Source organism: Xiphophorus couchianus, chromosome 20 (assembly GCF_001444195.1).
Source record: "Xiphophorus couchianus chromosome 20, X_couchianus-1.0, whole genome shotgun sequence".
NCBI lineage: Eukaryota > Metazoa > Chordata > Actinopteri > Cyprinodontiformes > Poeciliidae > Xiphophorus > Xiphophorus couchianus.
In genome coordinates this window covers 9,995,632-10,009,793 of record NC_040247.1, presented here as the reverse complement: position 1 = coordinate 10,009,793, position 14,162 = coordinate 9,995,632, and the positions used below count along the sequence as shown (strand labels likewise).

Below are 14,162 nucleotides of genomic sequence, written 5' to 3'. Positions count from 1 at the left end.
CACTGGCTTGGATTTGAGATTTTATTGGCGGGGAAGAAAGAATTGTATATGCAGGACGGGCAGTCTGGAAGATGTTTATCTTCACCCAGTCAGCTGAAAAGATTGGCAGCATATTAATTCTTCCCTATTAAACATCTCAAAGAGATGACCTGTCCGGTTTACCCTGAAAAATGCTGAGAGGAAAAAAATGCCTAAATAATCCAACCAGGTAAAATACACTGCCATGCAAACATTAAAACCCTCTTTTCATCTGAAACCCGAGGTAACTCTGGAGGAGCAGCAGAGATTCACAGCTCAGGTGGGTGAATTTAATAATGATTATGAATCTCTTCTTCTCTTTGGAAAAGTGTCAAGAGGAAAACAATTGTTGGCTAAAAGCCATGAGAAATTCAATTTACAGTTTAAAACAAATCAAATAGGGCAGACAGAATACAATCATTTTTATACAGAATACAGTCAGGTTTTATGGGTCTGACATAATATTCTAAATGTCATATTTACATTTGCTGTAAGTGGAAAAGCATCATAATGAACATAACTGCTATTCTTTAGCAAGGAAGGAGAATATGGTCAGATCTCATAGGAAGATGGATGCAACTAAGCACAAAATAATCTTGGAAGAAAACCTGTCAGAATATTGACATATTTATTATCATTAATCTCTTCATTGTCATTATATTAAAGTATATTTATGTTTAAGCAAAGCTCAGTGAAAGTCTAAATCTAAATCCAAATGGGAATTGGATGAAAAGTTAAGTTTCTAGGTGTGTAAAGATGGAAGAGACATTTCTCAAAAGATTTGAGCTGAAATCAAAGCAATGTGGTTCTGTAGTATTAACACCAATACATATCTACATATGTAAATTTTTTTACATTATTAAATATAACTATGTGTTCTGGGTGTGAATCCTTTTGCAAAGCACTACACTTCACACTAAAATATTCTATAATGATTACTCTGCCCCTCATTTCTTATCTTATTTTTCAGTTTTGTTAAAGAATTCACGATTTGCTGCATGGTGTGTCCATTTTATGTGCCCCCTTAAAGTAAAATACTGAATGAAGTTTCACTGGAGAACTAAAGAACACTTAATGAGGGATACTTTCAGCTTTCAGCCCTCCTGTCCTGACTTTCGTCATCTGTAAGTTTTAAAATTCAGCCCAATGATCCAGATGGACCAACCAATAAAGACGTCCTGAATCTGCTCTGCAGATGGGGAATAAATACAACAGCTATGACTGATTTTGATTCTGTAAACATTTAAAGGTCTTAAAACTGACATCTTTCTCTGCATTAAACTGGGTCCATGCCATTTTATTTGTGGTTAGCAACTTTTTATAATCACAAGGCTGTCCTAATGATAATTATTAGGATATTAAAAATAGATAAAGATATCACTAAAGTTTAAACAAAATAGTGACCCTTTTAGATAGAAGCTGGAGAAACAAGGAACAAGCTTTCTAGAAAAATAAAAGTAGCTTATAGAGAAAAGAGGTGTGATCTATGCAGGTGAATAGAATGAGACTGTGATAAGCACATAACCTATTTACTGCAAAGCTGCAGGAAAGCACAGTCTTCCAGAAACAGGAAGCATTTTTTCCACTTTATTTATTCTAACTTTGAACCCAATTCCTTCAGGAACTATTACAAGAGAAAGATGTGAACAATGTTTACAGCATATTTCAGATAACAATTTTCTTCTAAACTACTAGTTTCCCTTTTCCCCTGAGCTAAAGGGTCAAAAATAAACTGTTGATGAAACAAAATTGAATAAGTGTTTATTTAAGCAAAGGTCTTGAACTATAATGACCCTCAGGTAATCAAACATTCAATGTCTGTCAGTTGAATGACACAGAAAACGGAAGTATTTTTAATTTCTTGTTTATCAAAGGTCTTTTCTCCCATTTGCAGACTGGTATTAAAAGTTCATCCCCTTCAAAAATAAACGCTGAAGGTGTTAAAGAAAACACCAAGCCTGACCTCAGTTTTAAGTCAACGCTGAGATGGTGACACATCTCAGCGTTGTCTCTTCAGACAAGTTTCACTGTGATTCACAGAGTAGATTCAGCCTAACTGAGACCCCAACCTGCAGCTGTTTCTTGTCCAGGATCTTTCCCCTTCACTTCCTCCCAGCTGTCAGCGTGTCCACCGCCCTGGATAAGGAAACATGCTTTCAGATCGCTCAGCGTTGATACCGGGACAGAGTGAGCAGCAGCAGCAACTGTCTGACTTGAGATTACTTTATAATCCTTATTGTGACTCATTCAGAGTAAGATTTTTGTGTTCAGGCCAAAACTGGATTAAGAATCGTCAAAGTTTAATTATACTTTACAGTGGAACCAGACTGTTGGAGGAGAGTCTGGATTTTTAAGTCATTATACCTTTGTACACCTACCCTACCTAACAAAACTAAAAAAGAAATTTAAAACCTGTAGTTACTGGTTTCTTCACTATTAATGTGATTGGTATCAGCTCTGAGTATAATGCATTTAGCAAAAGTAAATCACTCCATGCTGACAAACTGATCAGTTTGAGAAGTTAATTTTGAGATTCGTCATAAGTGATTCCTGATTTAATTATTCAAAAAAATGATGTAAAGAAACAGAGTTAGATAATAGAAAAAGTTTTGTAAAAAAAACAAAACTATATATATATATATATATATATATATATATATATATATATATACTGTATATCCTCTATGGACATGATGACGTATGATCATACTTTGGACATGAGTATGAAATACTGTAATGACATAATGTCTGACAGGTGAAAACACAGGTAGAAATGCACAACAGAACGGACAAACTGACAGGCCTTTTGTTCTTATTCCATTACCACATAATTCACCAATTGCTATGTAAAAGAAAAACAAAAGTGTACATTTTACCTTTAAAGCACTGTAAATTTGATTTGTTATGATTGATTTATCTTACCAGGAACAAAACCACACTACAGTATAGAGCTCACAGATCAGACAGAGAAAAGTTTGAGATCTTTTAGCTTTGAGGGCTGACTGGCTTCTTTAGAGATGTTTCCCACATAAAGGCCTACCACATTGTAGTGAGAGGGTTTGTAATTGCGATTATTTGTGTAATACATAATTTAAGTTTAAAGAAAATAAAGTTTGTCTGGTAATGTTTTGAAAAAGATCTATGCAACTCTTTTATTTTTTATTACTAATTTCCAGAATTCCTTCTGATTGATTATTGCCTTGTTATATACTCTTCTGAATTTGAAATATAAATTGCAAAGTTTTCAGATTTGATTCTGTGGAATCAGGTATAAGTTGTTAACTCCAATCAGTTAACAGTATCAATGTCAACAATATGAATGGTTCTTTCTACCAAAGCTGTTACTGTGCTGCCATCTAAAGGTTTATTTTACTCACTACAGAGCTAACAATAAGCAAACTGTTCCAGTTTTTAGCGTAAACTTACTTACTTTTAAGTCCAATCTTTAAAACTAAAGCTGGTTACATGTCCATCCCTCTTATAACCCTTACAGAAATGTAATTTTCCAACAATTATGTCAAAGGACAGATGTTTGCTGGTAAACAAATGGTTTTATAATTTTATCTTGAATAAATTCTAATATAACTTGAGACAGAACAGTTAAATCATAAAGCAAACATATTTAGACTATTCAACATGAAACACATAAAGATCAAAACAAATTACATTCCACATTTTTTTTTCCGGTTATCAAACTTATTTTTACATTATGTGTACATAATGACAGATTATACAGCAAATGACTAAAACAGAACACCATGTTTTCTCTATCTGACGTGCTCCTTGAGCTGCTTCTCCTTAGTAATAAAACTGATTTGTTTAAAGCAGCCTGTCATGTGCGTGTTTGCCTCTTAGCTGACCTAACTCTGTGTTTGAGTCATCTCCTCCTGCGTGTGATGATGTCTGCCAGACAGCCACTAATAACAGGGTTTAGGCTGCAAAGAGATCATTGGAGTCACACATGTGGTGGAGAGAGTGCATAGTCAATACACCTGGTTCAACACATGAAAGAGTTTCAGAAACATAACGTGCCTCGCACCTGGTGCATCATATCACCAGGTATGAGTTACTGCAGTTACAGTTTTCTTCTGTTTGTAAGTTCATCTGCTCTGTTTCCGGAGAGTGTTAGTCATCCTTAATTTTCACCTCTGGTAAGGATGTGTAAAAAGCTTTACAATAAACTAAAGTCCTCATCCAGCTTTGTTTGTGACAGGTAATGAACTTGAATAAATTGAGATTTTTTCATTTGATTTTAAGGACGACATAAACAATTTATCCAGTCACCAGATATAGCAGGAGTTCTCCCTCTTCAAACCTACATTTAAAAAATAAAATTAAACAAAAAGAAATTATCACGATCAGCAGTTGTAGTAAAAGTGAAAGTAATTTTTCCCCCCTATCCTGTTTATTTTACATGTTGCATGTTGATAGAGCTGACGATAAATAAATTTGAACAGGATCTCTTCTAGAATAGATAAGCTGGATTTATTTTTTGCACTCATCAAAGTCAGAACACAAGTAAAGTTTTTATTTGGGTAGGATTATCAACTTCAATCATAAATGACAGTGAAAAAATATAATTCCACTATATCAAGCTCTGTGAATTGCTGAAAGAATGTGACAGGCGAAGAAAATCGAGGTTTGATTTCTGTGACAGATTTTAATTTTTCTCTGGCACTTCAAAGCTGTTATAACAAACAAACAAACAAACAAACAAACAGACACAATTTTGTATACACACCAAAAGGACAGAAAAGTTAAGTTTGAAAGGAAAAATTATGAGAAAAACACAAACAGGAGTGCCAAGACTTTTAAAAAGTGACCAAATGATGTGTTTAAAGGTTAATCTATCAGAGAAGGATGAATAATATTAGTCACTTTAACATGAGGACGGCACTTTCCCCTTAAACTGTTGAAAGTGATGCAAGATGTTACAAAAAGCCTTAATATGAAGATTTTGTTCCAGTTGTGATTGTTTATAAATGTCATGACTCAACTGACACTTAATATTTTAAACATTAACAATGTCAAGAAAAAACATATTTAAAGGACTTTTAATATTGTTCAAAGTGGCAGACGAACTTTGCTTTGTTTTTTTCTTTTTTACAGAAGATAGAAAAGTGGTCAATTTTGGCACAAATTTTATCTATGATGCGGCGGAACGCAGAAAATTAACATAAACTACACCAACACTGCAAAAACACTTTTACGTCATGATTGATTCAATACATTAAATAATTCAAGCAGCATTTTCTACTGCAAACCAAGCAAACTTGAAGGTGAATTAACACACTTTTTGAAACAAATAACTGCATCACAATTGGCAAATATTCACAAATTAGTTTATACAACAGCTCAAATGATCATCATTATGCAGCATGTTGATATGGAACAATCCAGGAGTTTTCAGTCATTTTCTTCCTGTGTTGTAATACTTCTATGCTTTCATCCTTCGGATTATAAATCAGTCTCTTTATATGTTTCATATTGTTAAAACAAATTCTCAATCCTCCAGAGTTATTTATTGGCTTTTTGCAGCATAACCAGCATTGATATCTTTAATCTGCTGCACTTGGAGAATTTCTTATTAACAAGTTGAAATTAAAGAAAAACGAAGTGAAGGCAAGGAGTGAATTTTAACTTGAGTCTCCTCTTTCCTAGTTGTTCATTCTTCTGTAAGATTTCAAGTTCAATCTTTTAGCTGTTCAGATGCTATAGAAGGAAAAAAATCCTAACCTAAACCAGAAAATAACACATTGGGCTTTAACATAAACATTTATGTTATAGTTTTGCATGGCAAAAGGTTCTTGCAGTGACACAAATGTTCAGCGTTTGTGATGAACAGTCATCTTGTGAGCATGCGTAAACTTATGACAGACCTGTAATTCTCTGATCAGTCTAATCAATAGCATGATTGCGACAGAAGAGGGGAAGATGAGTGATTGAAACCATTGTCTTATTGTGTTACCAATTGTTACCTCCAACAAATAGCATGTTCCTTCATTCCTCTGCCTTAAAATATTGCTACATGTAGTTGAAATAAATTGAAAGAAATATTTTCTGAAACTGTAGTGTGAGAAGTGCACTAGTAATCAAGAAGACTTCAGGACATTCATGAGTGTCCAAAAGCACCAGAACCATCTCCTCTTTGGAGGTGTGCTATGAAAATATGCTGCCACCAGCGAAGAGCTCCTCAAATACCATCAGCAAGTGTGGGTAAGTGGATCTTTACACAGTAGTACCTACTACTGCTACAAATTATTTGGGAAACTTGTAAGCTCAATGAGAGTCAAGACAATTACTGTATTGTGCCGACATGGAAGCATCTTGACGATCCATTCGTGTGGGCGCTTGCCACCCAGGGAAGTGGACTTTCTTCCAAACCTCCTGAAAGTACTATCATGAATAAAGAATATTATTAAAATGTCCTCCATGACTAATTTCTCCAGCAGCCCAGGCACATTTTGGTGATCTCTGCATTCTAAAGCATGATGGAGCACAAAGCCCAGAATGTAAATGGCTCGATAGCAAAAAAAACATCAATGTGAAATAAAATCTAAGCACTAATTAGTCAAGAATACTTCATTAATAGTCATGACTTTGACCAGAATTAGATATCCAGCATGAGAGAGAGAGAACTGAACAGCTACTCTGTGTATAGTCTTAAAACTTAACAGCTTCTCAAGTTTTTAGCACATTAGAGAAACATGTAACAAAAGAAATGCTGAAGTCACAAAATGCATCCTTTGTGTCACTGCAAAAGTGAAATAATAAAGAGGCTGAATGTTTCTGGTGGATGTTCTTGTCTGTTTATGATATAAACCTGCTTGTTGTAAGGTGCTGAAAAAAAATCCTACAGAAGTAATAATGAACCTTTTAATGTCCATAATTTCCTTTTAAAAGTTTTAGAAATTGTTTTTTTTTATTATTTAAGTTGGATGATATTAATAGATCTGTAATCTGAATTTGAAATATTTGTTAAAATGATATTGTAAGGGTATAAACCACATAAACATGTGGTTCTCTCTCAAAACTTCATACACCATTAGTTATTTTATAACTGCAGTGTTTACTTGAATGACTAATTGCAACCACAGCAATATAAAACTTTAAAATGTTTGTGCCCAGTATCCACCTCAAACCTTTTCTTAAAAATATATAAAACTTTCATTAAAAAGAGCTATGCTGTTGAGGAAAGGTGTTGTCCCTTTTATGGATTTCTTCAGCTTCTTCTGTGCCACTTCAAGACCTCACTGACTTGCCGTAATGGATGTAAAAAAAATATTTTCTTTCAGAAAATTATCCAGCCTTAAGCTCAGTCTCACTCTAGAGCTGTATTTTAAAAAAAAACCCCAACAAAAAAAGCTTTTGTGTGTCCTAGTCAAAATCCAAACTTAAATCCAATTGAGATGCTCCAGTGTAGTTAAATTAAAATATTTCTTAAATGAACAACAGGTTGAAGCTTCTCCACAGCGATGTAAAAGACTCAAAGCTTAATAGCAGTTGTTGCTGCCAAGGTGGCAATTGCTTTTCATATTTACTCCCATTATCTTTGTAAAATTAGTTTAAAATGAAAAATGAACAGTTTTTCCCCATCAATGGATACTGTAAGACTTTCTTAGACATTCCCTTGAGTTTGAAAAATTTAGAGTTCAATCCAAGGCAACGAAAACAGTCAGCAGCCATGGGGAATGTGAATTGAAAGAATAAAGAAAACTTCTAATACATCTTTGAGGCCAAAAGTACTTTAACACAACAACACAAAGCACAAACAAGAGCAATAAAATTACAATAAACACAATCAACATCTTTATCTGTCTTTAATATTTAAAGTCAGCAAATATCATTGTGATGATTTCATTTTAAACTTAGCTTGTGTCAGCCTGTGTTGAGGCTCTAACTGCACATCTTTTGTTCTTCTTTTTTTTTTTTTTTTACCAGTAAGACATCTGATTTAAGAAACTATTAGAAATGCAGCAAGTCTCTCCGTATCTACAGTACATACACAAAATGACAAGTGTGACATTCTCAGTTCAAATTTCTAAAGTCCACGAGTGATTTCTCCTCAGTTCTGGAGCACAGCTCTTTGATCACCGTCCCTGTGAGCAGGGGACACAGTGCATTCAACAACAGCTGTTGTGTTACCTCCTCTGTCCCTTCTCTGCCTCCTGCTGAGTGACATCAGCCTGGCTGGGAATCACAAAGCTGAGACTTTGACGATGTTGGTACCAGCAGAGCTTGTTGTGGTCTGGATGCTGGGAGCCGCCGGGTGACCCAGAGGTGGCGGCGGCCTTCTCTGCGGCGGCCCGTGGAGGCCGTCGGCGTCAGGGGCCAAAGCGGGAGGCGTAGGGAGGCTGATGATGGCCGTGGTGATGCGGCCGCTTTTGCAGTTGATCCTTTTGCTCTCATCAGTTCTCAGATTGAGGTTTGAGCGGCTTTTAGAGAAGAAAGAAAAAGAGACCATGAGTGACTGTTGCAGTGTTCAGTTAGAGTTAAAGTTTTAATTTTTATTGAACTTTAAATGTAATGTGTTTGATAAATAAAAAAAACCCCTAAAAACTCACATAAACTTGGTATAGATAGTCATATAATATATATGTAAAATTTTCAACTGCTTGTTGAATTTATCTCATCAAGTGTTTTTTCCATCCAAACTTAAAGTTCTTGAGGTGGATTCAAAGATGTTTATTTGTCTTTCATAGCCTGTCAATTCTTTTATGTGTATAACCTTTTGTGTCGTATTTATTGCTGCTTCACGTAAAATCTCTTTTTTGTTGAAAAATACATTTTTAATCCCAATGAGGTTTTATACTGGTAACATGAAGGTTAAATAATATATATTTTTAAGCAAATCCCGCCTCTCATATTAGGAGAACGTCGTATTTTCTATTTTCCTATTTTCAAGGTGCTGTTGTTTCCAGATGCTTTAGAATCAACATTAATTAAGGTTGCATTATAAGCAGCTAAACAGTGTCCCCTAGTGGGTTGTCTTGCAATTACAACCCTTCGCTTATCTTTTTGGATTGAAGACCTAATATTCATTCTTTCACCTACCCAGATATGCATTTATGTTCAATATAAAACCTGTTTATAAAATTAATGGCACTCTAAACCTATTCTATAAAATTAAAGGCACAAATAAATGTTAACACTGACACATAAGTTCTGTCACAACTCCAACATTAATAAATTACAGATTTTCAAATATTTAAAAAGTCTCTTACTAATGTTCTCAATTTAGCATCTCTTTGCAATATGTATTATCTATGCAACTTTCCAATAATTTGTTAGTGTTAATGTTAATTAACACTTAATGTTAATAACATTAACAACATTGTTACGCAACAACAATTAATGTTGTTGCATAAAATTAATGGAGTGAATTAAAAAAATCAACCTCAAATTTATGAAAGTGAGGTCTTCATGGCCAGTTACCACAAGTGACACAGTTGACTCAACATCCTCAGACCTAAAACCCTGCTGACACTTTCAAGCTTTTTCTGCTCAATTTCACCTGCTTGTGTGTGATAGTGGGTCAGCGCTCTGTATGTGAAGAGCGCTGAGCTCCTGCAGGGGGCCCCGGTGTGATGGGACTGGGTTTGCAAGGGGCAGGTTGGCATTGGGCAGTGGAGTATTTTTCTTTCCACTAGCGCCGCAGCAGGTTACCGCAGGACTGTCGTGGCTGGCTATTGAGGAACTGTGTGATGGATAGGTCTGCAATGCTGTTTCCAAACAGTTCTGCTCGTACACCTGCTCATCCACAAACTCATGGGCCTGAAAAAGACACAACGGTTCCAGAAAAAAACAAAACAGAGCACAATGTTATATGTAGTTTATTTTCAAAGGGAAACTTTTAGAATGACTCTCCTCTAAAATATTTTTAGCTTATTATTTTGGCTGTTTGACATAAAGTGTAAAAAGTGTTTGCCCCCTTACAGATTTCTTCTGTTTTTGTTTGTGTCACTCTTGGTCACCTGCAATCCTTTGCACTGGATAATGGCTGCAGAATTGTTTTAATTCAGCTACACTTTGAGCATGAACAGCAAATTTCAACTTAGGCCAAAGTATCTATGAGATTTTTTATCTGGACTTTGAATAGGCTGCTCCACAATCATCTTGTGGCTTTCATCCAGAATGTGACTTTCTGGCTATGGCCTTATATTCTCTCTTAGAATTTTTTGCTAGAGAACATCATTAATGATTCCTTCGATTATGACAAGTCTATAGGTTATGGAAAATTAAGCTGACATCACAAAAATGTGGTTAATCACATTAATGATATCTAATTCATTATTTAACGAGTGGCATTATATTCACTCTAGGCTGGTTTGGGGAAACTATTTATGTTAATAAGAAAAATTGTAAATTCAGCACTGCATTTTCTATTTACATGGGCAGTTGTTGGATATCAGAATGTGCTTAATGATGTGAAGCATTAAAATGGCAAAAACAGAACAAATTTCTAAAGGGGAAAATATTTTTTTACGTCATTGTTTAATGTTTTAAAATGTGGTTTGTAAAAGTAATAAAGATAGCAACTACTACCTGACAGATGCTGAATTTTAGTATAAGAGACCTGTGGCCTCTTCCAGTTCGTTTCTGTCATTTACTCTCCAGATTTAATTAAGGGAGGACTCCAGACTACCTCTGCTATCACAATAGGTAAATTGGCGTACATCTTATGTGGCTTCCCCAGCTAAAGAAATCCTGAATTAAAAAGCTTTGTTGGTTTTCTATTATTTTCCCCCAGTAACCACTGATAACATGCATATTACACACATTTCTCGCTGCACAGCATAAGTTCCTACCACTTTTTCTTTTCCGACAACCTCGCTGTGTCACATGTTCACTGTCAAACTGACGTAAAAATTTAGAAGTTTGGCAGTATTTCTGCCAGCACTTTCTTTTCTGCTTCTGACTGACTTCGACACTCAGACTCAGTGAGTGGGTTAACTGTACTGTCAAAGTGATAGACGTATCTAACAGAAGCAAAACTCCCTGAAGTCTTTTTTTTAGATCAACGCTCCCAGCGTCAATGTCAACACTTCCAACAAGGTACCATTACATGAACAAAAACTGTTCATCGACTGTCACAGCGAGAAAAGTCTGCTGTGCAGCTGAACTGTATGCCTTCTATTTTTTTAAAATAAATATGTACTTCCAGCTTAATTATTTAACAACCTGTTACTGAACAAGGTGTGAATAAACACTTGAGTGAGTGTTTAAAGTAAAACAGAGAGGCATTCTCACTGTAGTTTTCTCCAGACAGCGCAGCAGGTGGTGGTGTTGGCTCTTTAACAGGGAGATGGATTTTATCAGCTTCTGCTCATCTTCTTCCGAACCCTGAGTAACAACACACAGACAGTTATCTTATCAAAATGAGTCAAATAATATGCCACAGTCTGGATAATGTTCCTAAGAAGAGGTTTTAATAATTACTTAATCAAAAATATGTAGAAAGGAAAATTATGCTTTCTTTGATTCCTTTAATCTGTTTAACTTTTTTTTAAAATAATGAGCAATAACTGTGCTGATGTAAATAATTACTTTTCTGCTTGATAGGAATTGATGCTTTGCCATAAATATTACTTTTTTTTTAGTATTTTTTAATACTTAACACTGTGCTTCCCGTGGTCCAGTTACTTTAAAAAAACCCATCAAAACAATTTCCACTTTTATTTTGTTGAACAAAAGGCATTAATTCTAAAAACGTGTTATTGAGAGCTTTCTCACTAAATTATTGATGTTCCCACTGAGTGTTATTAGATGTTGCATTCAGCTGAATAGTTATTGATATCTAAAAGAGAGGAAAATAACTGTTGGAACGGCTGATGGAAATTTCTCCAAACAGCACTTGTTTTTGAGTCAGCATCTCTAATAAAGCTTAGCCTCAAAGTAATTAGATTTGGCAAAAAATGAAAAGAGAAAATAAATTAATTATCTCCTTGCAGCTTGCATTGTTACTCAGGAGGATTTGGGTAGGAGGCTTTGCAGTCCAAGGACTCTTACTCACATTCCAGGAACATGAACAATACAGTGATGTGGGCTGCAGAACAAAACTATTTCTGATCAAATGATGATTTGTGGCGCTGTCCTCTAAACACAAAGGTTTAAAGTTAGGCTCTCCATCTGCAATATAATCCAGATCATGGGAAAAGGATAATACCTTTTGCTGGAAACTGTTTGGATTTCCACTGTCTACTGTTTTCATTTTATTTAACTAGAATGGAAACTATTTGTGCTGGACTGAGTGCCGCATCTGCTCAAAAGTCCCACTGTGAATGCTGGTGAAGTACAGGTTTATTTTATTTTTATGATCTGTTCAGTTTGGCAGTCAAGTTAACCAAGCGGTGATCATCCTATCTATCAACTGTTTGTTTATCATCCTTGTTCTTGTTGAACAGGAGTAAAAATATAACTTCAAATAAAGTCCCAAATGATGGCTGAAGGGAAAATAATTTTCTTTCTGAAAAAGAAGAATCCAAAAAAGTAAACACAAAACTAGCTTCACAGAAGAAATGTCATTCATGGTACTTTCATTAACTGTTTACAACCTGCTGACAACGAATAATAAAGCTTTTCATCTTCCTGTATTTGTTTGTTTATGTGGGCGTGTGCTTGCGTGTGTGTGTGTTACAAAGGACAAACCAAGTTATTCTCAACTCTTTAACTAACAGGCATCTGAGCATTGAATAATCAGCTATAGCTTGCTGCAGGAGACAAACAAACAAACAAATATCTAATTAAATTTGATTAAATATTTTATAAAATTGGCCATCTTTTTGCATTATTTATACAATTGTGAAAATTCATGAATTTAATTTAATACACAGTAACTGGATAAGTGACTGTTTTTTCCCATTTATGGTAAACCTTTGCTAACTAACTCAACCACAAGGTGATGCGCTTAGTTGCCCTGAGGGTTTAAGATTATCTTTCAAAGTACAATATATACCATAAAAACAACAAAAAAGAGTAATAAAAAGCTTAAAGTGATTCCATATTTGCTTCTGCAACGTTGTTGCATTGGGTCTTAAGGACAGATAATAGTTGGTCCAAAGAATTGTAAATAAAGAGGGCTTCAACAAAGATTTGTATTTCAAGAGTACATACATATTAAAGCTGAATTTAGGCTAATTTGCAAAGATCTATGGAGATAAAATGTTAGTCTCTACGTATACAAAACTGGCAGAGATGAAAATGAAGATAAGATTGCAGAAAAAGGTGGTTCAACAAACTTTTGACTCTGGTCAACAGTTGCCCGAAATAGGATAACTGTCTTAAACTGGTCAAAATTACACACTTAAAATTTTTTTAAATGGGCACTACCTTTCATAATTCAGAGGTAACTTTAAGAATTAGTAAAGTAAAGAGATGAATAAACAAAGGAGTTTCACCAAAAAGGAGTTTCTGCTTTCATCTCTAATTGAGACAAACAGGGAACATGTTTGGTTAACATTAGATCAGCAAAATGATTGCAGCTCTTAAAGTATCTAATCACTACTCCTCTTTGCTTCCCTGAAACATCACAATGATCTGCCTGCTTCCAAAACAAACAAAAAAAAAAACATCCATCATAATGAACAGAGCCATTTGAACTAGCTCCGAAACAAACATGCCTGTAGCATTTGATCCATCAGCAGCCAGGCTCAAAATGTGAACACAAAGGCAACTGTGTCACTTCGATATGAAAAGCAAATATTATGGTATCAGCATTCAAATGGATGAAGCTGTAATGGCCTCCTAGAGAGGTCATCATCCAGCCTGACAGCATAATCGATAAATCCCCCTCTGTGAAAACGAGCTCCTGATTTGTGTAACCAATAAACGGCTGTCAAAGTATGAAATTACCCGAATGCGAACAGACCTGCTGTGAACTTCTAATCTAACTATAAGCTGTGAGAGAACCAGTCATTTTGTCATATATTCCACCCTCACTTTTACCCCAGACCCATGAAGCGCCACTGACTGACTGTCAGCGGTGACACCACTGTAATTTGATGCACCAGGACGCTGGCAGCCACATCACAGACCCACACAGAGGGATGGGCTGGTTTGCTCAGCACTCACAGATGGCATTTATATGATAATTCCAACCACTTCCAGACACCCAGGAGCTTTCACACTGGACTCGATTAGATCCA

General features: G+C 35.3%; 1 protein-coding gene across 1 annotated transcript in view; it reads right to left on the bottom strand.

The window, feature by feature from the left end:
* Positions 1-7,747: 7,747 nt before the first annotated feature.
* Positions 7,748-14,162, bottom strand: part of LOC114134862 (potassium voltage-gated channel subfamily D member 3-like) — an 83,928-nt gene continuing 77,513 nt past the window's right edge. The window contains exons 5-7 of the mRNA XM_028001712.1: positions 11,269-11,361; positions 9,533-9,792; positions 7,748-8,453 (exon numbers count right to left, since the gene is read on the bottom strand). Of these exons, the coding sequence (XP_027857513.1) occupies positions 8,216-8,453; positions 9,533-9,792; positions 11,269-11,361 (591 nt within the window). The 3' untranslated portion in view covers positions 7,748-8,215. The remainder of the gene's footprint in view (positions 8,454-9,532; positions 9,793-11,268; positions 11,362-14,162) is intronic.